General features: G+C 42.8%; 1 protein-coding gene and 2 long non-coding RNA genes across 4 annotated transcripts in view; all 3 read right to left on the bottom strand.

Annotated features, from left to right (window-relative positions):
- The window catches only part of LOC116651397 (uncharacterized), a 151035-nt gene that overhangs the window by 20340 nt on the left and 104468 nt on the right, over positions 1-26227 (bottom strand). The window contains exons 4-5 of the long non-coding RNA XR_011416729.1: positions 14367-14427; positions 3290-3336 (exon numbers count right to left, since the gene is read on the bottom strand). This is a non-coding gene — a long non-coding RNA (uncharacterized lncRNA). The remainder of the gene's footprint in view (positions 1-3289; positions 3337-14366; positions 14428-26227) is intronic.
- On the bottom strand, positions 15277-23148 carry tio (zinc finger domain-containing protein tiptop). The gene is made up of 3 exons (XM_002051531.4): positions 21992-23148; positions 18069-20542; positions 15277-17297 (listed from the first exon to the last, which is right to left on the bottom strand). Exons 1-3 carry the CDS (start codon positions 22045-22047, stop codon positions 16732-16734), a joined length of 3096 nt encoding a protein of 1031 aa, XP_002051567.1. The 5' UTR covers positions 22048-23148; the 3' UTR covers positions 15277-16731.
- LOC116651396 (uncharacterized) lies at positions 24290-25366 on the bottom strand. 2 transcript variants are annotated; one of them, XR_011416693.1, is made up of 4 exons: positions 25119-25366; positions 24870-25058; positions 24605-24682; positions 24290-24545 (listed from the first exon to the last, which is right to left on the bottom strand). It is a non-coding gene; the product is annotated as an uncharacterized lncRNA (long non-coding RNA). The 2 variants fall into 2 exon arrangements; XR_004304384.2 differs by having other exon boundaries at positions 24291-24545; positions 24870-25362.

Genomic DNA, 26227 nt, shown 5'->3' with positions numbered 1-26227 from the left:
TTCAGGCCAAAGCCAAACAAGCCGAATGTGATACTAATGAAGATTCAAGACAAAGACAAATAATTATGTGCACATCTATTTCATTAGAGACATCAGCGAAAGGGTGTGAGAGGTAGATCGGCTACAGCATTTAACCCCTTACAAAACTCAGTTCAAATACAATAAAATAAAAGGAGAAGAAAAGTTTAATATTCTATTGTTTAGTTTATATTTGTGTTCACTTTTTCTACTTGGTTAAAAAACTTGAATCTTTTTTAAGTGAACCAACTATTTATAAAATAAGATATATTATTATATAAATATGTAATTACTCTAAATGATGGCACATGTGACACTTTAACCATGTTTAAAGACCCCTAGATCTAATTCCGTCTATATTACTAAAGTGAAAACGCATTGATAGCTTAATTTAAACTTTAAAACTTATAAAAATGAGCAACGCCTGTTAGTTTCTATTAGTTTTGAATATTGCCAGTTATTTAGTAACCATATAAAAATGAGGCTGGTTAAAAATTGCCCAAACATTTTGTGAAAGATGAAAATAATGCTGTGAATAAACATAAATAAATTAAACAAAACCCCGTTATGCCAGAAAAAAAGAGAAAAGTTGCACATTTTTGCCTGAAGAGCAAATGCAGTACATTTCGGCAGCAGGTTTACAATTATCAATCAGCATTAAAGCATCGAATGGTGGCTTGGCTCGCTTACAAGCCATAACTCTTTGTTGGCAGAAGCCTGTTTTACCTTTTGGCCAGCGGCAAAGTCATAATTCAATAAATAAATGCAAGGATGACATGTGGACAGCGGCAACATATCGCATCGAATGCACTCAGATGCGCACAGTGAAAACTGCGTCGCGGCCGAAACAAGGGGCGGGAATGAGCCCTCTGAATACCTCTCGACGCATCCTACGAATGAATGAAGCAAAATTTACGGTTGCCCATTCGTTAAGGAAAACAAAGAGCTGCCCCAAAATGGGCGTGTGAGCGGGAGGGCGTGGGCGGGCAGCCAGTGATTATATGCAGTCGCGCGGAAAAGATGCCACAGCTAGTGGCGTATGGAATACGCTACGTTATTCCCGTGCAGCTCACAGGCCAGGACCACGACCAGGACCACAACTTGAACCAGCACCAGATCCAATGCAAATCTATTAACATGCGGCCAGGACATTCGCACAAGGACATGCGTCAACTGCGTTGCTCCGGTGGGCCGCGCATGCACTCAACAGCTCAGCCCTTGCACAGTCACGCAGCGGGCTTTGATGGCCATCAGTTCCGCAGGATGTTGAAAAATTCGGGCACAGGCAGGTAAATAGTGCATCTGGGTTAGTCAAAAGTGGGCAGAGAAATATAATAAAGATATACTTAATATTAGACATGACTAGAGCTCAACAAATCGATGTACGAATCACGCATAAGCTGATAACAGAATTGGCCGAACGGGTTAAGGATCTCTAAAATGATTAATTATTAGCTTTTTTTTAAAAATTCAGGTCCCAGATCCAAAGGATAAAAAACACACTCCCCGCCTTTATACCATATTTGTCAGACGTCAAATTTGGGTGGAGATCGAATCTAGCCCACATCGAATAAATGAAAAAAGGGGCAACTATAAACTGGTTTAGTAAAATAGAAAAGTCGAATAGAATAATGAAATAGAAGAAAACATAATTGAACCACGGCCTTTGTTTTTAAGGAAGCTTTGGGAATAATTTAACATTTTCGAAGTGAAATATGAGAAGAATTTTAAGTAATTATGAAGACATAAGCGGGAAAATACGAAATTAATGAAAATGTATAAGATAATATATTATATAATTATATCAATTTAGTAGTAAACTTCCCAATCGAAATATGAATATTGTCACCAGCCTGAGTACCCCTAGTGCATTGCATACAAAATGTGGGGATTCAAACTTGTTCAGCGTCAACCATTTGGCTGTTAAACGCGATGATGATGATCCAGTTCCAGTGGGGCGTGGTAAGAAATTATGATGCATTTTTATGGATTTTCGATGTTTTTGCATGGTGCAGTTTTTCGGGAGGATTACGTTTCATCAACGGGCGTGCGGGTGTGAGTGTGTAACTGAGCTAGTGCATTGCATGGCCGTATCATGGAAAGGGGAACGGGAACCGGACGTGGCCGCGGAGGCTGTTGCGTTTTTTGTCAAATGTGAAGCATCCTGTGCTGAATCGTAGGTGGGGTCCTTGCGTGTGGCCATTTTTTTCAGTGCGTCGGCCCAAACTGATTTATGCTCCTTGATGGACGGTTTCGGTTTCGTTTTTGGGCAATGCAAGTAGCACCCCCGCAGCCCCGCTCCCGAAAGCCGTCGGGTGCAGCAAAAAATCAACGCGGCCAGGAAAAAAAATTTATGCATTTTCATTGATATGCAAAGCACTGCAATCGGTCGTACAGGGGAGGGACGCAACGTCCAGCGTTCGTCGAAGATGAAGAAGAGGCTGAACTTGTGTGCGCGTTTCCGTTTCCGTTTGCGCTGCAATGCAGCTGAGCGGGTGCGAGTGTGAGTGTGTGTGGTTGTGTGTGGTGCGTACGTAGGTCGATATGTTTGGCGTATTGTCGAATTGCATAATATGCACTTTTTCATCGGCCATCCGCAAAAATTTACAGCCCTACACACATCGATTTATTGCCTGACAATTGTGCCGAATCCCGCAACAATGCCAGTGGAAAATGCCAGTGCCACCATGGAATGGATTTGTGTCCTGTACAGCCGTCCAAATGGCGCCTCCACTGCTCCACGGTTGAGTCTAAGGCTGCGAGGCTCAGGCCCAGGCTGAGGCTGAGTTATGAGTGCTGGCCAGTCGATTGAATGGATTCTACATGCAATTGTTGTTGCTGTTGTTGCTGTTGTTGCTGCTGTTATTTTTGGGCGAATTCCATCAACGAATTTCAATAACAATTTCCCTTCTGCAAAACAGACGAGCGATCCTTGTCCAACATCGCGATATTCGGCCATTGACGGCAATTCGCGTGAAAAATAATGTTTTTAATATTGACAACATGAAAAATGTGAAAACAATAATCATAAATTTTTATTAACAGCAACAACTACAACGGAGCCAACTGCAATGCCAAATGTCGCTGTCAACTCGTCGCGAATAACGATATTTCGCGCAAAAAGTAATCGCAATTAAATACCCTGCCCTCTTCTCAGCAACATTCCCCCTTCAGTTTTTGATGGACATTGAATGTTTATGGAAGTATTAATTGAAATATATCTGACCTTAACCCATGCCCAGATATGAAAAGTATGTAAAAATGCACTTACCCAAAATTAGACACGGAGAGGATTCGATTTATTGCCATCTGAAAAAACTAAAGAAAAGAAGTGGAGTTTAGTATAAGTACAAGATGAGAAAAATAGAGAGAGAGATATGTATATATAAACTACATCAGAGTAAATAATAGTGATTAATTAGATTATCAACTCAATTTCTTATAATTATGCACTTACAATTAATGCATGAAGCGCTCCAGGCCTTATTAGCATTCATGAGAAGCGCAGAGCAAGCCATTTACTTTATAATCCCCGAGCAGTGGGGTAGCTTATAAAAAAAATGAATTAGGCTTGGTCTAAGTATGTTTTAAGACAACATTCACGTGTATACACACAAGCCCTTAATTGTATCTTTAGAATGGGAAATGTAGAGGCCAAGCCTTGAGTTCAGATATTTGACAAGGCATAATTTTCTTATAAGATTTTATATTGACTTATAAGCTTAATTACGCAAAGAAGAAGTCAATATTCGAATCTGATCTTAAGCACCTAGCGTTAAATATTTAGAATTAAACTCCTAGAATTTTAGAAAAATCAAGATCTGTTTTGGTTTATGTTCCTACATCTATAACACGGACCATTACCAATTTGCAATGCGAATGCTAAAGTTATTAGTAAAAGTGGATTTTTCATTTTGGGGCAGTCAGCTGAGGAATGCGTTCGTCGAAATACTATGTAAAACACCGCTGACTGGGCAAGCAGCGTCTTGCGACTCCTGTTGGAGACGCGTTCCAGAGCACATCATCATCGTAAATCATGGTGGGGCTTTTGGTGGCTCGCGCTGGCTTGGATGCCACTCGGACATTTCGGTTGGTGGACAACTTTGGACTCTGGCGACTCTAAACATAAAAATAAATAAACGCCAGGCTGACAGGCGGCTTCGGCCAGGACGTTTTGTTTGTTTGCCGGCGCGAAGCTCGGCGAGAAATGCAGCACACAAAAATTTCAAATGGGTCGCATTTTTGTCGTTGCAGTCAAGAGTCGGCCGAGAGATGGCGCTGCTGTCCAGTGTGTAGAATGTGTGTGCGAGTGTTGTATAGTATTTCATGAGGATGTGCTACAAACAGAAGGGCAGAACGAGCGAGAGGCGCACACTCGAACGGGAGTCGCCCAGAAAAGGATTTCATAAAAATTGCGCAATTTAAAATGTCACAACATAAATTCTGTTTGCGTTTCTTTATGCCGCAGCAGCAGCAGCAACAACAAGAGGAACAACAAGAGCGAGGTACAAGGCGAAAAAGGCACAATAAGTATTAAATTTTGTTAGAAGGACCTGCACACACACAGCTGCAATTGCGTCGGGGCGCAAAATGTCCTTCGCAACGCAAGAAAACAACGCAGCCAGTGGGCCAAGAGGCTGTAGATAGTTGGATGGTTGAGTTACGGGGCAAGGGAGTAGGGCGCTGACGCCGCTGACTGGCTGTCGAGCAACTCAACTGAACGAAGCGAAACAAAAGAAATCCAAAATGCACACAAAACCACGCGCACAGGACACACAGGACACTTACAGCCCTGGCACAGGACAACGCGGCGAATGCGCAACGCCTCTGCTCTGTCTGCCCATATCTAACTCTGTGTGTGTGTGTGGGGGGATGTCACTTTGGTGGAGGCTACGCTTTGGCGGCAAGCTCCACCAGGCGCTGTCCCATAGCAGCTCCAGCTCCGCCTGGTCACTGTTGTTCGTCAGTGACATCAGCGACATCGTCGTCGTCGTCGTCGTCGTCGTCATCATCGTTGCCAGCCGGAAACGAGCCGACATCCTCGACATCGTCGTCGGCGTCGTCGCTGCTGTCGTCATCGTAAGTTTTCGTTCATTTGTTGTTGTTGCTTGTTTCTACCTATTTTGCTATTTTTTTTTTCTCGCAGCGTAGCTGATGCGTAACTTTTTGTTGCACTTTTTGGCGTTCTTAAACACTGGCGAAAAAAGTCTATTGAAACGTAGCTGTTAAGTTTTTATCGATAACAGCGTTAATAGGTTACAAAACTTTTAAAAGCGGTGCGAGTTCAGCTTTTTTAATGTCTGATCTAGAATTAAGATCAGTTCAGCTTGAAATTAATCGTTAATGGCATTATATAGAGCTTAATCTAACCCGATTTCAAGGGATTTTCCAGGTTTCAAATCATTTCACCACATTAATTGATGATCAATTTAATAATAAAGAACTTACTTTGAATCAAGTTTTTCAAACGTCGCAAGTTACTTGAAACGAGCTGGTAACAAGCTGTAAAGAAGCACACAATTTGTTGCAGTGTATTTGCTGTGTTGTGCTCGTCAGTGACATAAATCAGGACACAGCTTCGTCTCCGAATCGTTTTCTATGTGTGTGTGTGTGTGTGTGTGTGTGTGTGTGTGTGTGTGTGTGTGTGCGTGTGTGTGTTTGTGAGACTGTATATGTGTGATCTGGACTTGAAGCAACGCCCATTGTGCAACACTTTCAATTTTTTTTATTCGTTTGTTGTATTCGTTTTTTTGTTGTAGTTTTTTTTTTAGTGCACATTTGTTGTTTTCATCGTGTTTTGTTTGCTTTTAATTTTTGCAGGTCCTTTTGCGCAACGATTTGTGTGCGACGAGTATCTGTGGTAGCCTTTCGTTCGTCCTTCTTTTGCGCTGCCATCAACTTCACATTCGGAGTTGTCCTTCTGCCATGGCTCTGTGCTCTTCTGAGCTGGCCAACAAAACTTCAGCAGCTCCTCCTGCCCGGCTCTGGACATAATCGCGTCTGCATTATTGGTTGATGTTTGTTGCTGGCTGCATTTTTTACATAAAAAGGACACAACCGGACCCCAAATGCTCGAGCAACACTTTTATCGCTTGCACCAGCGGCTGCAGTTGGGGGCATAAATATTTTGTTTACTTACCTCTACCTCTCCTCTGCTCAATCCCCTTACACCCGCTGTGTGTGTGTTTGTGTGTGTGTGTGTGTGTCGCACCTTCTGCTGTGTTTTCTCTGCGCTTCTATCATCGTATGCTGTTGTTTTCCTTTTTGAAGATTATGTGTGTTTTGTTGCCTGACAGGGATCAGCATAAAATGCTGCAAGCTGAGCTTTTTTCCGTTGCCCTACACTTTTTTTCTGTCTTGGTACAGCTCCTAACCCCTAACCCCCCAGGCAACCCAACCCCCACAGCCCAATGGGGTTGCAGTGTTTGCACTGTTGTCCGAAAGGTGTGTGTGTGTGTGTGTGCTTGTGTGTGTGATGCCTCCAAATGGAAATTATACACGTATGTGCGCGTATGTGCTTTCCTCGTCCTGTGAACAGCAAACAGCAAAAACGGGTTAAATGCTGTGGCGAATTTGTAATTAGAAATTGTCGCTTGGCGCATTTCATTCTGTTTGCTTGAGGTCCTATTTCCGCACCTCCAACAACACCTCCTCCTCATCCACGCCTCTTCCGTTGTTTCTAACTTCAGATTTTTCTAGTCTTGAATATTTTATTCAAGTTTAGTGCACAACTGTAATTACAACAAACACGACCCTTGTGTAGATCCACATTTTCACCTGAAGTGTCGGAAAAATATGTAAAATACACATATTTATATATGTTAACATATGTGTGTCACAGCGTGTTCTGTAAGTTATGAACTTTACTTTTTAAATATATATAGCTGTCTTGATTCCAGCGAGGTGTTCTTCTTATGAACAGACTCGTAATTATCTTATGATTTACCGCCAGGCCGTGGTATAAATTCTCTGACTCGTGCCTCAAAGGCAGTTGGCAGCGATTTATTACTCACACACGCGCAGTTTTTCATTATTTTCAATATTTTCATTTAACTATTTGTGTGTTTTTCACGACAAAAAAATTATGTCTTCATATGGTCAGCAAAAAAAAAAATGATTACAGCGCTGCCAGCTGCAATTGCTGGCCATTGAGGCAGGTTGGCCTCAACAAGGATACGACTATGTGCATTATATATTTATTTATATATATAGATATATATATACATATACATATGTACACAATATATAGATGCGCATATCTGGCCATTCATTCGTCTGGGGTTTTCATTATTCACGCATAGCGAGTACAGCGAATTTATTACAGGGTCACATTTAATGCTGATTTTTATGCCTTGCATATAATGTTGTTTTTTATTCTCAACTTTACGATCATAAATGTCGAAAAGGGGTTTGATTTATATCACAAACTTTTGTACTTTACTTCATGCGCCTGACAATGACGGCGAAAATGTGGTTAACTCGACTCTAGGCTCAACAAAAACGAGTATTTTAAAGAGGTCGAAAGTTGCTGACGACACGACACCACAGCCAATTCAATTCAATCTCCAACTCCAACAGAATGTTGCTCAATAAAACATGACGAACAATAAAAAGTGCCAAGTAAAAATATTCTTGTTCCGTGCAGTATATCAATCCTGCCTCATCAAATGGCTTCGGGTTGCTTTCAGTGCCTTTTTAATAAGTGTTATATGTATTTAAATATCTAGGAGATATCTTGAGCTCAGGTCTAAATAGCCTCAACAGACTTTCCTATAATATTTACTCATTTTTATCTAAATATGTACCCAAAAATGCACATGAACAAAAAAGACTATTTCGTTTACCTCCAATTATTGTAGAGGCCAAATCAAGAGAAAAAAGCGGAATTAAATGAATGAGAGAGAGCGGCAGAGAAAGAGAGAAAGTGCCAAATGAGAAACAATGGGGTTGAGAGTATGAGCAAAGTAAAAGTTCAGTAGATTGCAAAACACAACTTATTAATATTATACGTAAAATCAATGTAAGAAAATCTGTAAGTCTTAATTGAATTCATGAGAATCACAGAGGACGATCTTAAAAAATAAGTCTTTTTGATGTACTGCGGATCGAGTCAGATTTTGGTATAAGAGAACATGCACACTAACATACACAAATAAATATATATACATACGTACATACACACATACATTTACGCATGCATACATATGTACGTACATACACAAACATACCTACATACAAACCTACAAACTTACATACATATATACATACAAATATACATACATATTAATATTGATGATATTTTTCTTGGAAAATCTTGTAACCGTTCACTCAATTTTCCACTGCAGCGGGTGGATTCTTATTATCCAGCTCTATAAGTCTTATATATACATATAAGTTTGTATGTCATAATGAGTTTAGTTAACTCTTGTATATCTGCTGCCGCGATCTTAAACATCTTTGTACGTGCTTATCTTCTGACTAAACAACTTGATTTAATTATAAGCTCTTTAACGAGAAATCGTCTGGTATTATTTCCCATTTCTGCAGCTCAAAGTAGCCCCATGATTTTGCTTGTCTTACGTTCTATTTGCAGGATCTCTAGTCGCATCTCGCACAGACTTTGTTTATGGCTGCATCTTGCATTGCAGGACGAGCGGAAGGACTGCTCGAGTGGTTGGCAGTGTCAGTGTCAGTGGTGGATGCCAGGTGCCATATATTACCCGCCCACCCACCGCCCTTTCGTACTGTGCACATCTTGACGACGACGACGAGCACGCCGAGGACATCCTCATCATCGTCTTTGCGTCCCGTACAACGCCACCAGCAGACGCCGTCTCAGCCATGGAATGCTCTGATCTATGGACTCTTGCGAGGCAACGTTTTCGTGTTCGACTTGCCCGGAAGGGATGGGGGCTGCGGGATGGATGTAGGGTTTTTTCTTGCCGTTCCGCCTGCTCCTGCAGCATGCAATTTATGTGCATCCCACATGGAGCTGGCGCTGGAGCTGTCGCTCGTCCTTGTCGCGCCTTGGTGGCTGTGGCAGACGACGTTTTTGCTTTGTTTTCGTATTTATGGATTTTCATTGGCGCAGCTAGTTCTGCCGGAGCGACGGTGTGTCAAAACGCAAATGATTTATTGAACTGACAGCCAGCAGTGAATTTTGTCGAGTCAAGTCGCAGGACAACGATGCGGCAGCCTCGCGCTCGTCCTGGTCGTCGTCGTCGTCGTCGTCGCTGAATGCGACACCGATGAGCACAAGGACGAGCCATCGACTCCAGCTCCCACAAGTCCTGCTACACTTTCTAGTTTTGCCGCCATTTCTTGTTTCGATGTGTTGTGCACTTTTCTCGCTACGCTTTTTGCTGCAACCCGAGATTGGTAGGCGGAGCCGGAGCCGTGGCTGAAGCTGGAGCTGGACCTGGAGCCCGCTCAACTCAACTGAAAACTGAACTGAGAGCTTGCACTGGCGCTGGCGCAAGAAATGGCACCGATGTGAAATGAAGTTTTGATTTAGTTCAAAATTTTTATCAAAAGAAACGCGTTCCTGCTGCTGTTTTCCTTTCCTCTCTCTCTCTCTCTCTCCTCGCTCACGCTCTCGCTCTCTCTTCCCGCATGCAGTTTTTTCTAATAAATCACAGCATGGGTTGTCTCTGATATGGGCGGGACCTTTCGGGCGTAATGGAAATTTGATTTATGCCCCACCAGCCATAATGCAAAAGTTCTCACAATAACCGTGGCAAACACTTGGAAATTTTAAAATAATGCCACCAGCGATACGTATACGTAATGTTTGCACAATATTGATTGCGCAAAATATTCTGATGACTACACGATTAAATTGTTAATTGCCGGACAAGCACTTTTATTTGTTCTTCATTTTCGAAAACAAATTTTTTAGCTCATGCGAAATGCCCAAAGATTGGATTTGTTTAAGTCGTAAATTGTGAAATTTTAACAAATAGGCATGTTGTAAAGTAGTTTGAAGTAGATATTAAACTTCATAGGCTTTTAAAATGCATTAATCTTAAGATTTTAAATCAATAAAATATTGATAGAACAAATTATGATAGAAATCTGGATAATTATATCCAAATACTGAGAGCATTTGGATTCTTCAAAGGATAGCTAATGAACATAAAAAAAAGTGATTTAATTTTAAACAATATTACCTTTAATATTGTATTTTTCGAACATTTATTCCTAATTATTTCAAAGGCAATTAAAAAAAAAAGTCAACGTCAATGTGAAAGATGTCAATGTCAAGAATAGAATTCCATTCCATTCTTTTTAAGTTGTTTGGTTTGGCTGAGCTTTCCAGTGTTGTAAAAGATATCATTAACGAGTGGCTAATTGAAAATTTGAAATATCTATTGAAGTCAATAAAAAGTGAGCTATATAAAAATGTACTTAAGCGGACTGTCAAAATTATGTTGCATTAAGCGCATAGCTTCATAATCGGGCAATATCTTGTAGATATAACTCATACAGTGAAAAGTGTGCAGTGTTGCCGTCTGTCTAAGGCAACGAAAGAGGGCATCGCGCTAGGGATATTAACCGTTTGATTCTTTACAGGCAGTTGATCTGACTGCTAAACCTTGACATGCACATTACATAACTTGAGTTGAGTTTCGACAACGTGTGCCATGCGCAACAATGGAATATGTAAAGCCCACAAAACTGGGATGATTTTAAGAGTATAATTTGAGAACTAATATAATCTATATATGCTTCATTAAAATGCACAAATAGATAAAATTCTTGTGATCAAGAACATGTGTTTAAAAATAAAATCCCCATAATCGCGATGCCAATGGGTTGGATTGTCCTATTCCGCATAGGTATAGAATTGCACCCACTCATCCTTTGGCGACCCACTAAATGAGCATGTGAAAATCTCAGCGTGTGAGTGTGCGTCAGGACATTCGGGTGTGTATGTGTCTCTCTGTGTGTGTGTGTGTGTGTGTGTGCTCATCAGTGCGCCATACGCTTGCCATATCCTGTGGCATGCATAAAGAAAAGTGTAATAAAATTTGATTTATTGTAGACAAGATTCGAGTTGGATATGCTGCTCTCTCTCTATGTGTGTGTGAGTGTGTGTGTGCATTTCGTATGCTCATTCGCTGCTGCTGCTGCTGCTTACACGCCTGCGTCCTCTTTCGTCTCGCTCTTTGTCCTTCCCCTCGTATGGCAATGGCAGCCATGTCTTCCTCCTGCGCCGAGTCTATCCGGCGAATGAAGCGTCGGAATTCACGTAGCCACCCACATGGCAGCCGGCAACTGGCAACTGGCAACTGGCAACACATGACAACGCTGGCAATGGCGCCTCTGCCGCCCCCAGTGCGACTCATGCATCATTCGTCTAGATATCATCCATCTCGTTGCTGGCGTTTACCTCGGCACATTACCCACACCGGATCCATCGCTCCCACTTCCCCCCTCCGTTCAACCACCACCCCCTTTTGGCATGGCCGCCCTACAATCGCATTCACATTTTCTGACACTTTGCAAAACTTTTGCTGTTCGCACTGCAGGCGCTTGTTGTCCTGCCCCCCGCCGCCTACCCCTGCTGCCTGTTGCCTGCGTCTCCTGCCCAACCGCCTCCTGTCTGTGTGTTAGTCTCATTAGTCCTCTCTGGTGGTGGCTAATGGAAGGCGTTACTTTCAGCTGTCTGCGTATGTTTTTTGCTACGAATTACTAAAATATACTTATTCACATTTATCTCAAGCATTCGTTTTTTTTTCCCAAAACACGTTTTTTCCCCTTGACTTTGACAACAGATCTTAACGACACACGGCTCTAGTTAGAGTCTTTCCAGTTAGTTGCATATTTATGAATGGGTCTGGTCATAGTTAACTCCAGCTAGTCAACTTCAGCTCCAGAGTTATCCTTGAGATATGTCTTATTACTTTCATATTCACAAAAATTACCAAAATAAATATTAAAATAAATTTAAAAACATATATGGGCACATGCAAAATATGTAGGACTTTTCATCTGAAGCCTAGCTTCAAGGTTCCAACAATTGCTAAATAAATGCCAAGAATACATAGAGATCAAATTTAGCCTTTATATTGTATGGGAAAATATGCACGACTTGCAGTATTCTCCGTACAGAAGGCAATCATAAATAGAATAGATAAATAGCTCAATGCTCTAGAGCCAAACCATAGAACCAGGAGATGGTTAGAACTCTGAATCCTGTTTATAAGAATGGAATGCTATAAAAAACAGCAGGTATTAAGATTACAACATTTTCTGCCATGAAATATAACACAAATAGAGGACACAGTATCTTCGACTACGACGTGATGTACTATTATAACATAATGTTCATAATGGTCTGCAGATAACGACTTACCACATGATGTACATGACATTCATTATATGCTATGGCCACAGGTTCTACTACAGCTAATGTTCATCTATGAAATGATGTACTATTATAACGTGATGCAAACAATGTTACTCAGGTGATGTATATCTACTATATGTCACACGACTTCTAAATAAATGCTGTCTTACCAATTGATGTACTACGGATGATGTAAGGCTACTATATTTTGTATTGCAGATGATATACTACTACCACATGTAGTTATTTTACCATGTAATTTGCTAGAGATGATGTACTCTTACTAAATGATGTACTACGGATGATGTAATGATACCGCATGTTCTATTGCTGGTGATGTACGCACCTCTAGATAAATTCATGTTGTGCTGTGTACAAATTTGATACTTTGCTTTCAACGCCTCGAGCGAATTTTGTCACACACACACATATCTAAGCACACTCACACCCACCCGCATCCACACACACTCACACACTCACTTGCTGTGTGAGTGTATAAAGGCGGCAGTTTTGTTGGCTTATCAAACGGGCAAAAAAGTAAACCGTTATTTGCGATGCATGACACTTTTGAGAATTTATGTGTTTGTATCTCATTAAGCGAGACAGAGGCAGCAGCAGCAGCAGGATGGGGAGGAGGAGTAGGGGAAGGAGTTAGCCGGGAGTGGGTCGTGGGAACGTCGGACCAAAGGTGCGGCGTGCGGGGTGCAGAAGCAGGAAAACCACGCGAAACGAGACGTCAATGGAGCCGAACACACCGAACACTGAGGCGGACGGAAAAGTTTTGTGAAACATTTTTGGCCAAAAATTATCTTTTAACACAAATGTGACACCAAATGGCAACAGCCACGCCCCCAGGCGAGGTATATGTGTGTGTGTGTGTGTGTTTGTGTGTGTGTGGTAGGAGGGGGTAGCGGAGCCATCTCCGTTCAAAAACAACACGAAACACATCATAAATTTTAAGTGAAAATGAATCCTTTGGCAATTGAAGTTTTCGAGGAGATTTCGTTGGCGTTTTGGATCGTCATCAGTGTCGCAAAAGATACGAGACACACACACACACATACACTTATGTACATCAAGCAGTAGCGTGTGTGTGTGTGTGTGTGGGTGTGTGTGTGTGTGTGTGTGTGTGTGTGTGTGTGTGGCATCTATGAAGTTCGTATCTGGGCGTCGCGTCTTAATCCTTTGTTGGCCATAAATCAGCGAATCGCGTTCACATTTTGCGCATGTTCCTGTTCTTACCCCCCTTGCGACCCACCCCTTGTACCAGCCCATCGCCACAACTCCACCCCCTGCCACAGTCCTAGCTACATGTGCCCCATAATTCAGGTTTAATTAACTCGCCGTGTTTATTAGCAAATATTAGTTTACAATTTGATATGCCATGTCTGCAATCCACAATTAACTGGCATTTGGCCAGGTCTGAACCTAGTCAGCAGGAGTGTATCATTGGGGCTACCACTGGGAGAGTCCAGTGAAGAATGGGGGTCAATAGAACTAGAACTGAATGGGACTAAGGTAGGCCTAACAATAAGGCTTACAATAGTTAATAAAAAGTATTTAGAAATTCAAAAATGTTGCAAAATGTTCAACTAAAAACAAGCAACAATTTATCTGTCCACTTATAATATATATGAAATATCCATAAAAGAAGTTGAAGCTCATGCATTACAATTTTGACCATTACAGATGTAAAACTGTAAAAGACTTAGCTTCTTTTTTTTTGGCACGCCCCCAGCCACACATCACAACACTTTAATGTTCATTATTAAACAAGCTTTTGTTTGGTTGAAATAAAGTTTGTAAAGTCGATTCTGATTCATACAAAAATAAACATTCGTTACTCTATGGTCGAATATGTTCTTTTATTCGCGTATAAAACGTTTTTAATGGAACATATGTGCGTATGTTCCTTTCCACTGTTCCCCTAATTAAAACTCATTGAAAATAATTATTAGAGCAAATATTCTAAAAGTAATGTTGTATGTCAGCTTACCTTTCATTAAATCAATAGTTTCAAGTATAATTCCACATGCATTCATTTGTGAAAATTAAAACTGAAAATAAAATAAATAAATATAAATATATGCATATATATAAATATATATATATTTTTGAAAAATGCTTGAACACAGTAAGCAGAACAGCCTTAATTTTATTCAAAGTCAATATTGCAAAATTAAATAAACGTATTAATAGAATTAATAATCGAAAAATATATTGATACGCCCCCTTAAGGCTCCCGATGTAAGCCCAAACTGAAATCCAATTTCTAAAATATTTTGTTTTTAATTTCGCAAAACCTTTAATTTCCCTTTAATTTTGAAAATTTTCCAAGCCGTTTTTGAAAATGAATGTATTTACATTGAAAATCAAAGAGAAAATTTTCAAAAAGTCCAGAAATATTTTGAATATCATATAAATTTCCATTAAGCTCAAATCCCCCCGGATGTGAGACTTGAGTGAAATGTAAACTCAAAAAAATGTTTAATTTTGAAACATACAACTTTTTATTGAACTCATCTTCTGCATTGAGCCGTTTGCTTTTGGTAACTTTAGATTTGAATTTGAAGATATAGATACAGCTATATGTGAGCCACTTTTTTCGAAATTTTTTGAGAAATACATTTGAATTAACCGTTTGCTGTTTGGGATTTTGAAATATTATTTTTTATTGCATGTCGTTTAACTAACTTATGATCTTATGATCTAGGCGAAAAGGAAGCGAAAGGAGTTTTAAAAATAATATCACAAAAACTCAAATACAAGTCGTATACGTACATATATATCATTCATAGGTATATAATAAGTAAATTTATAAATTAGTTTCTGGTTGCTGATGATGTTCTTCTTCTTCTTGAGATGACGATGAAATGTTTGACATTTTTTAAGTTTCTTTTCTCTTGTTTTTTTTTTTTTTTTTGGAAGTCTTAGGTTTAATCTTAGGTTAAATACATATTTATATATATTTATATATATAGTTTGTTGTTATTGTTGAGAGTTGAGTTGTAAACATATATATTAGTATTTATATATGTGTATATAATTTGCTTTCAAGTAGTTTTTATATATATGTTCATATAGTTAAGTATATTTGTATAATTTATGCGTATACATGGGTTGCCGTGATTACATTTTGATTTGACTTCAATTGTTAGTAATTAATTAATAATATATATATATATATATATATATATATATATATATATATATATATATATTGATTTTTTGGAAGGAAGTGCTAATTACTAAGTTTATTTACATTAAACTATTGAATGCGTATTTCAAATTGCCACCCTAACTGTTGCCTCTTGGCTTGGTATACAATCATTTTCAAAGGAACAAAAATACAATTTAAAAATTAGTTTTCTTTTTTCGAGAGAAAGTTTTGGTTTTTCAAGATTTTACGTATACTGCGTTGCATTTTTGTAATTACTTAATTTTAATTAATTAATTTTGTTTTATTTTTGTTTTTTGTTTTTTTTTTTTTTTTGTAGTTTTTGGCACACATTTTGACCAGGAACCGCGAAAAATGATTTCGATTTGCAATATCTTTTGAGCCAACAAAATGCACTCAATGAATTTGCTCTCTGCGCTCAGACCGGTTTCGATTCCACTCAATAATACCCCCACCCACTTGAGCGTTCTTATTGTTGTTTTGCTGCCGTTGCTCCATCCAATCGCATGGGTCAGCATGGTTTGCTTTTGTGTTTTGTTTTTGCTGCTGCTCGCTTGCTTTGTGTGTTTGTTTTTCATTTTGACGAACTGTTGTCGTCGCCTTTCGTCAAACTACTGCGCACACTACAGCCGTCTCGCTCTTTAGCACGCCTGCAATTGCACTGCACTGTTAATGCGAGTCAGTCTGCATGTGTGTGTGCGTCTGTGTCTGTGCTCTTTGATGGACAGCAGTTCGTCAAAGTGGTGGTAATTGAATTTTGCACGCCTCTCGCGCGTGCGAATGCGATGGCAAGCTGTGCGATTTGGCAAACAATAAAACTGGGCAAACTGAGACGTCAGCGCCGTGACGTCACACACTACTACCCCAGACAGTTAGCATGGGGCAAATACACAGACTTGGGGAAATGTTGCCGCCAATTCAGCAAAGTAGGGGAAATGCGGCTGCAGAGAGCGATAAAATGCGAGAGCGTGTGAGCGAGTGAGAGAGAGCGAGAGCGAGAGCTAAATTATCTGCAGACTTGATTCGTTCTCTTTGATCGGAATCAATGCAGAGCTCTGCGTAAGAGTTTCAGCTGAAGCATCGATTACACTATGCAACACAATTAAGAACAATTAACACTTCTAGTTTTTTTTGTTGCATAGCGTAAGTTGACCTCTCCCCCCCCCCCCTCCATTGCTTACGTTTAGGCATTCTTGGAGGACAGCTGTTTGGCCAGCTCCGTGTATTTGAGAAACTTCGACTGCGGACTCTCGTCGTAAGGCGAGGGCGACATCTGCGGCTGCAGCTGCGGGGGTGCAGCTGGCGTTGCCGGACTGCGCGAGGCCGAACGTTTGGGCGAAGCCAGCGGCAGCGACTTGGGCGACTGCGCGGCTGCCGGCGACTTCAGCGGCGGCGAATCCTCGCCGGCGTCCTTCACGAAGTGCACCTTGGACAGATGATGGCGATAGGCGCCCTTGGAGCCGAACGGCGTATCACAGAACGAGCACTTGATGATGGCGTCCGCCCCGGCGCCGGCGCTCAGCACCGCCTCGTTGCACGCCCAACTGAAGGCGACCAGGTCGCTGCCGTTGCCCAGCCCGGCAACCGTGGAAGATGCGGATGCACTTCGCGTATTTGAGGCCGGCGGATCTGTTGTCTCGCAGAGTTTCTGCAGGGCGGCCAAGGGGTGAGCCTTTGGCTTCTTCGCGCTGGCATTCGCATTGCTGTTGTTGTTATTGTTATTGTTGTTGTTGTTGTTGAAGCAATGTCCTGAAAAAATGGGTGAGTAGTACGTATAAAGGTGATTAGTGTGGAATACAATATGGAAGGGGGCGGGAGGGGGGTAAATTTAAGACTATGTCTATATTTTAAAGTGAGCTAAAGGTGATGACCTCAGAGATCTGCTGTAGTCCAGTCTAAGGCAACAGTTCCTCATTAGCCAATTTGAGTTCCTTTGCTTCCACTGATTATTGCGGAATAAGCGTGGAATTAAGGAGTTATGTAGCAATAAACAGCTTCCCTATGCTGCTGACATATTTTATAAATATCGGATCACTTTATATTTCAGGGAAATCATAAAAGAATGACCTCTCTGAAGTCCAATGGAGCATCCAATGTTTTAACAGTGATGTACCATGATGAAGGTCCTTATTTGGGAATCGGTTAAATCCTTTTGAAAAATTAGATTTTTCTTTTAACTCTACAGAAGGAGTAGGGAGTGTTTTCTTCAGTTTGGCTTGACTCGAAGTTCATCAATTTGATCTCCCTGTTTTAGCCTTAAGGCATCCTTTAGACTGGCTCCATTGCTGCCCTCTAAATTCCTCTTTAAATTCGTCTGAAAAATCCATAGGTTTGGCTACAGCTCGTATAACCCAAAGGGTTGTTAATCTGATGAAGGAATTTTGGTTCCATGGCATAAGCTGATGGGACACGTATCTAAAGAAATCCTTTGTCTGCAATGCCTCTCATAATGGAGAGAATCTATTCGTAGCCCCACAATCTGTCGATCCCGTGCACTTTCCCTGTCAAGTCCCTGCATACCTGTATTATTGTTGTTGGTCTCGACGCTGCTCAGCTGATCGAACATGGAGTTAAGGGCGAGGAGGCTGCCGCTCTCGGCTAGCGTAGTGCTCTGGACAGGCGGCGAGTTGTTGGACCGTTCGCTGCCGGCACTGGGACTCTCGCGGGGATTGCCCGTGGCATGTTCCATGCTGAACTCCTTCTTCACATTGATCAGATGCCGGCTGGTGGGCTCCAGCTCGCCGGCCTCCGGCTCCAGGGGCTCCGACTTGATGATGGTGGTGCTGCTGCTGCTGGGCGGTGGTGGTAGCGAGGGCGTGGCCACAGTAACCGAAGAGGCCGGCGTGTCAGGCGTGCGTCGAGGCGTAGCCTGCTGCCTGTCCGGCGTGTAGGCGGACTCCACGCGACTGGCGGAGCTCGACTCGCTGGCGCTGCGATCCCGCGTGGCATACGTGGAGCGCAGCAGCTGCATCTGCATGGCCTGCGCATCCATCAAGGGTTTCGTGTAGTCGCTGCTGTCGTCGATGCCCAGACGCTTCAGTATGCTGGCGCCCAGCGGCGTTCCAGTCTCCGGATAGCCCGGCGCCAACCGACCCATTCGTGACTCGAAGCTCTTCTCGATCAGCTGCTCGAGCGCATTCAGCACGGAGGGTGCTCCCGAGCTGCTGCTTGGCTTCTCCGATATGCTGGGACTGGCCAGACGCTGGTGCGGATGCTGCTCCTGTGCTGGCGGCCTGCGGGGCGGTATGGGTATGCTGTCGCCGAGGCATTTGCGTATATGCTCCACGAATAGCGCGGTCTCGATCTTGCTGCCGCACTTTTCGCACGTGATCTTCGTGGCGGCCGCAAAGTCGCGCAGCGGCTTCAGCGCCGAGTCTAGCCCGGCGCCGCTGCCGGAGCGCTCCAGCTCCAGGAGTTTGCGCACTGGCAGCGATTTTTTGCGCTTCTCGTTGCGCGGCTGACGGCCGCGTTTCGAGCTCAGCGCCGCGGCAGAGCCGGATGGCGGCGCTGGCGGCGATGAGGAGCAGCTGGAGGCCGTGTCCTTGTAGTGCGACTGCTGCGCCATGTGGGCGCTCAGCTCCTTGAGCGTGGCGAACGCCTGGTCGCATACCTTGCACGTCAACACGGCGCTGACACTGGTCGCAGTGGGCGTGGCACTGCTGCTGCTGCCGCCGCCCTGACCCTGGCCCTGGTTGCCATTGGTTGGGCGCTCGTCGCCGGACTTCCAGGAGATGATCTGCTCCTGCGATATGATATTGGTATAGTGCTGCGTCTCCTGCATGTGGCTGGTCATTTCCGCCAGCGACCTAAAGCTCTGGCCACACCACATGCACTTGAGGATCTGGCGCGTCTGCTCGGCGCCCTTGCCCAGCCAGACATCCTGGCCGCGCACCAGCTTCCTGGGCAGCGGCATTGTCTCCTTGATGAGCATGTTCAGCTCGGACTTGGACGAGCTGGAGGAGGTCGAGCTGCTGCTGGAGCAGTTCGAGGTCGTTGTGGACGTCGCATTGGTGGTGCGCGTTGCCGCCTGGCTAAGGCCCGCCGAGGGCGAGGGCACCTGGACGCCGCAGTGCTGCGTTTCCTTCATGTGCGTGGTGAGCAGCGCCAGCGTCGCGAAGCTCTGCTTGCACCACACGCACTTGAACACATCCTTGGCCGCATCCGCACCCTTGTTCAGCCAGTGCGATTGCCAGGCGCTGTGCCGGCCGCCACCGCCTCCGCCTCCAGTCACAGATGTGACACCTCCACCAGTTCCTCCGCCGCCACCGCCACCTCCACCGCTGGCTCCTCTGCTTGGCGGCGGTGTCTCCAGGCGACTCATCTCGCTCATCTTCTCCAGCGCCTTGCTCGCCTCGCTGGGCGCCATTTTGCCGCTCAGCCCGGACTTGGCCGCCACGGCAGCCAGGTAGGGATTGATGGGTGGCACCCAGCTGCCTGGCGGCAGCGGGGATTTGTAGTCTGTGCCACGTGGCAGCTTGCGCGCCGGCGTGTCCTGCTCGATGCTCGGCGTTTGGCGCTTGCGCGTGCTCACGGATAAGTCCAGAGGCGCCGACTCCTGATCCGGCTGATCCTGTTCCTGATCCTCGTCGCTGGCCGTCGCCTCGCAATCGCTGGGCGTGCGCTTCCGGCTAAAGTCCAAGGCGGGCGCCTCCTCCTCCAGCGCATGGCCGCCCGGCGAGGCGGCCTGCTGTGTGGCCTGCTGCACCAGCGAAGCGGCCGCCGCCAACGGATTGGTCAGCAGCAGGTGATTCTGTTGCGCGGCCGCCAGGTAAGCGGCCATCGCTGCCGACTGCGGCGGCAGCAGAGCCGCAGCTGCCGAGGGCGCCAGGGTCGCGGTCAGCGGCAGGCCCACCGGCGAACTGGCTGTGGGCGTGGGCGCCGGGGTCAGGCAATCGTTGGCCGAGCAGTGCGACTCGTTGGACGGGCAGCGGGCGTCTCCAGCGGCCGCCGATGCATTCGATTCCCGCGATTGACAACGCGGACTCGCCAGCTCGCTGGAATATGCAATTCAGAGAGCATATTTTAAAGGAGTTGCTTGTACAAAAAATATGCCTCGGATATGAAACTCAGCGGGAAGCTCTCTTGGAATTTTGTTTGTGAGTGCCATAAAATACTGCCTGCATATAAATCTCTGTTTTTTAATAATTTCGAAAATCTTGAAAAATCAATTAAGCTGTCTAGTAGTTGGTTGACTTAGACTCTGATTTTCTTAACTGCGTATACTTTCTTTTTCGCTGCTTAACGCTTGTAATTCTCAACTAGTTCAAGCTTCGAAGAGGGGACAAGGCATTTGCCATGAAAGTCTGCTTTGATAGAACTGGAAAGTTCTTCAAATAGCTTTCCAGATAACCAGATTTATTTCTGGTTGTTTGCCGGATATTGTTTTTATAAAAACACAACCAATATTGACCTTGAGTCGGCCTTGTTTATTATTAATGAAATTTACTAAAACCATTTGTAGGAAATATTTTAATTTAAGATCAATAATTTGAAGAATTTATAATTGTTTTATAAAGCAGTTAGGGACTTTAAGAAATAATAAATTGGAATCATAGCGGGAATCGAGATGTTCAACTTCAAAATAAAAACTAGTATTTAAACACCTTCAACATTTCTTTTAGTAATCTAATGTAAAAATCTTTGGGTCTATGGTAAAGGGAAAAACTCTATCATATCATTTAAGCTAATTTAAAAAAAAAATAAAATCATACGTAACAAATACTTCAAATGCAAATAATTATTTTATTCATTTACTTTTGTATATGTATTAAATATACATTTTTGCTAGCATGAACAAAGTTTTCTAAAAGCGCACAATATTAACATATATTAAATGGCTCTGATGAACTTAGCAAGTGCTCAGATAAGGTAAATTCTTTAAGAATTGATAACAAAAGTGTGCCAAATATAATATGAATATATTTGTTTAGAAGAAGGCGCCATTGGAAGTACATAATTAATCGCCAAAATGTACAATTTAAATATAAAACAATTTCGAAATATTTATGGAATGCAAATTTTATCAACATGAAACGATGTTATTAGCTCCTAGCGCATTATTTGCGTAATTTAAGCATTTTACAATTTTATCAACTACAAATTGTGTTTAAATTCACAAGAGCAGTGCAAGCAATTAACAAAAGTAATTGAATAAATAAGTTCCAACAATCGTTGGTTAAAACTGCATTTCAAAGTTACAACAAATAAATATTTATTTTTACTACACGGTCTATTACGATCCAGATGCTAACATAAATAAAATAAAAAACAATCTACCTCACGCTCTTAAAAAGAAAACTCTAAAAGGAGCTTTAATGCTCTTGCTCCAACTTTTCTAAGAACTTTCATATAACAACACGTTCTAGAACTTTCCAACACTGCATCAAACGAATTACTGTCACAGCATATGCCTAATAACGGTTAACAGCTAACGGTTAATTCACCTTGCACTCAACGCCTGGCGATAGATCTCCAACATGACAGCCTCGTGTAGCATCATTTTTGTGAATAATTTAGTTTTGTTGTCTCTGCCTTTAAATACTGTTATTAAGTTCGCACATCGATTGGCGAATTGTTGTTGTTGTTGTTGTTATTGTTATTATTTGTTGTTTGTTGTTTGTTGGTCACACTTTGAGGCGAACGCGAACGCACTTAACTAAGCCAAATACACGAGTTCGAATACAAATACAAGCACAAATCAAATGTATTTCATTTTATTTTCGTTCCACGTTTGAATTCTTGAGAGCGGCGTCTGCTACGTATACTTTGTATGTGTGTGTGTGTGTGTGTGTGTGTGTGTTTGTGTGCGTGTTTGTGTGTGTGAACGTGTCAGTTTCGTGTTGAGCTTCTATCAAAAACACACACGTCAAATAAATCAAATGTCACAATGGGCGAAGGGGACGAAACACGGCGCCTTCCCGCCTGCTTCTGCCTGATGACGAACTCTCGCTAACTCAATGTGCCTATGTGTATGTGTACGTATGTGTGTGTGTGTGTGTGTGTGTGTTGCATGCGTCGTCGTCGCTGCGGTCAACTGCCGCCAATTTTCAAGGCACTAGCAGAAGGCAGCGCTTTCTCTTCCTCCTCCTGGCAAATACCAACAACACTCACGCACAACAGCTGTGCCGCTGCGTGTGTGTGTGTGTGTGTGTGTGTGTGTGTGTGTGTGCGTGGGGCTATTAATTTAATGATTTACTGACGCTTGCCACAAAATTTATTATTATTATTTTGCTGCTGCTGGCGCTGTTTTTTCTGCTTCTTCCGCTGTTGCTTTGTGAATTTTTGTTTGGGCGACTAGAAAAACGCGCGCGACTTGCGAAACGGTTATAATGTGTTTGCTGAATCGGTTTAAAACGTCAGCTGTAACGTTAACCGTTCTCCGTTAACCGGACCAGTCGAGTTATTAGCGTCGACTGATTGACACGCGCCACGCACTGCAATTGTATTGGTAGCCCGCTGTCGGCAGCGACGTCGCTGCATTTGACAATAACGTTACTGCGCTGCTGCTGCTGTTGCTGCGGTTGTCGCTGTTGAATTTCTAGCGAAAAATTCAACAATGAAAATGTGCGACATGATTTCGTTCAGCGCTGCCGTTGTCGACTAAAACATCTTTTTGACACTGACAACGTTGAGAGCTGACAGCAACGGCAATAGCAGCGCCGCAGCAGCAGCGGCAGTGGCGACGTCGCAGCGAGAGCGAAAGAAACGCGCGCGCGAGGGCTATCAAAATGAATTGTGGCGTGCACAAGCGAGAGAGAGCCGACGACGTTTTCCCCATTAAATTGATATATGCCGGCAGCAGACAGAAAGAGAGCGTTACGTGCTCAGAGAGTAACTCTGCTGCTTCTGCTGCTGCTGCTACTGCTGCTGACTGAGTTAAGTCTGCGCATGCGGCTTCGTCGCCAGCTGGCAGCGGCTGCAGTTTTGTTTTGATTTATAGCCGCTGCTTTACTACTTTGGCTTGGAATGAGGAGAAAGCTTGAGCGAAACGCATGAATCGAAATGGAAACAAATGGGCAGCGGAACAACAGCAACTGCAATGGCCGTGAGAGCACTTGTGCAAAAGAGCTCCACACAGACACAGAGAGAGGGAGAGAGACCGAACAGCGCTGTGCAGTGGCGACAATGTGCAGTGTGACAGGTGTTTGTGTGTGGGGGCCGGTCTGGCCCGCCGTCTCTCTCTCTCTCTCGCTCTCTCTATCTCTCTCAAGCGCTCTTTGTATTTGCATTGCAGCTGGTCAAACGACTGTGGGGGTGGGAGCCGCCTGTGCGTTGGCGTCGCTGCCGACGCCGCAGCCGCTTAAATCAAGGTTATTTATTGAAATTGAAAATGAAGCATCGCAGCGGGCAGACGGAGGAAATGAGCGCTTCGCTGCTGCTGCTCTGCTCTGCTCTGCTGTGCTGCTGCTGCATTCTGTTTTGTGGGCTCTGCATCAAAACAAAAATTTGAAGAGCTGCGTGTGTATAACTTTTAACTCTTTCTTTTTTTTTGTTTGCTTCTGTTACAAATGCAAAATAAAATGCTAAATCAAGTCGTTTATCGCTGCCCAGACAAACCTCCCACTCCCCACTCCCACCACACCACTTAGCGGCGGCAGCGAAAAAGCAGCAACAGCAGCCCAATTGTTGAATGCGCTGCGCTGCTTTTGGCGACCGCAAAAGCTGAGCTGAGGCTGAGCTGAGGTTATAACGTGCTGCGTAAGGAACAGTGGAATGGGTAGGCGGGCAGCCTCTTGCGCACGTGACAATCTGCTTTGCCTTTGCTCGGCCGGCAATTATGAGTGTTTCGGAAATGGAACATGATTTGCAACATTTGCCTAATGCACAAAACAAGTTTTATTAAATGTTGAGGTTAATTCAATTGTTTCTATTCCGAATATTTCAGGTTATGTTCCGTCAACTTTTCATCCTTTTTGCTTTTCCGTAATTATTTTCCGATACTTGTGCGCAGGCAACCATTACGCATCTTTATTACGTTCTGTTTCTTGTTCGGCGTTTCTAAGAAAAGTTCTTTGTTTTTTGATTTTCTTTACTATTTCCAGTTATCTGTCGCTTACTACTCATATTTCCAGTTTCAGCTCGGATTTCAGCTTGGTTTTCCTGTATATCAAGCATACGCATCGTTGCATTTCCTGCTATATTAAGTGAGGTTATGTTAGTTATAAAAAAGAATTTCGTAATATTTGACTGAAATTTAAACATAATTATGGAATAAATAAAATTTAATTTAAAATTAAATGACTCTGTAAAGCTGTATATAAATCAGTATAGAATAGTTATATTTAATGAAATTTAATGATTCCTTAGCTGATAAAACTCAACTCTGTTTTAAGCTATATTAAAGCTCCTCCATTCATAGAGAAGAGCTGTGGGCTGAGTGCTCCCCTTGACTCTACCATTATATGTTCAAATATCTGAAATCGGATTGACAGGTCCTCGAATATCGCGGCACCTGACAATTGCGGCCAAAATGCAACGCCAACTGCTGTCACACGTCAAAAGTTGGATTCGCTATTTTTTATTTGTGGGCTAGAAATGTGACATAACGGAATGTTACCATGCCTACCCCACCTCTCTTTCATCTCGTGGCACATTGTAACATGATTTCAATTGCACAATGCAATTTTTTTTTTTATTTTTACTTTGATGAGCAAAGAAAGAGAATATCTGGCGTGTGCAGCTCTGTGAACAACAATATACAAATTTATAAATGTTTGTAGGCTCCGAATATGGCCTGACGATGTTTACTTAGATGCCCAAAAAATAATTAATTAAATAATAAAAAAGAATATGTGATAATAGGATCATAGCACACTTGATGTTCCATTCCACACATTTGAGGTTATGTAACAAGCTCGTTGAGCATTCAAATTTGAGTGTTGCTTAATTATTAAGTGCGAAATTGTTATTTCTTGACAGACCAAAGTGAGTTGAAAATTGTTCTTTACCAAACGTTACAATTATTGGGAGATTGGCTTAAATTATGAATCGCTTTTGGGTTTGAATTTCAAATCGGTTTTCAATTTTATAGCGTACAAACTCTGTCTCTTTCTCTTTTTTTTATATATGTAAATCTCTTTTTTTAATAAATTTTATTTGTTTTGCCAAGAATCGGTCAGCAATTTTGGCTATAGCGGGCAAAGTGAAGTGGACGAGGCAAAACTTAATTTCAAATCAAATTAGTTTTGAGATTCGTCTTAAGAGTAAGCCATAACTTTTATTTGAAATAAGTAAGTGCATGGATTGGGGTAATTCAATTAATATTAAAAGTTTCTGTGGAAACAAAATGGAGGTGAAACACAAAATGATTTGAGGTTAAGGTTGACAGCAAATTAATGTGAACAACTCTGTTTAAAGACTAGAACTGAGCTTTCATGTTTTAAAAAGTAAATAATGAATAATTATATTTTCGATATGAACTTGTGATGAATTGCACTTCATTTTTGCACAGTGTTGAGCATTCAACACCTTGTTCTGTTTCACCCTTGGTCCTTCGCCTTGGACAGGGTTGTCGCTCTGCTGTCACTCAGCTGATGACCGAACCGGTTAGCATTTATTTAGCTCGCCCACAACGCAGCGTCAACAAACTGCCGGCAGCATCGCATCTTGGAGGCAGGTTGCAGCAATTGCGTTGCAGCAGCTGCCAATTCGATGCCACAGATGTCATGTTGCGCGTCCGC

Source organism: Drosophila virilis, chromosome 4 (genome assembly GCF_030788295.1).
Source record: "Drosophila virilis strain 15010-1051.87 chromosome 4, Dvir_AGI_RSII-ME, whole genome shotgun sequence".
NCBI lineage: Eukaryota > Metazoa > Arthropoda > Insecta > Diptera > Drosophilidae > Drosophila > Drosophila virilis.
The sequence above is the reverse complement of the archived record's forward strand: the minus strand, read 5'-3'. Positions and strand labels throughout refer to the sequence as shown.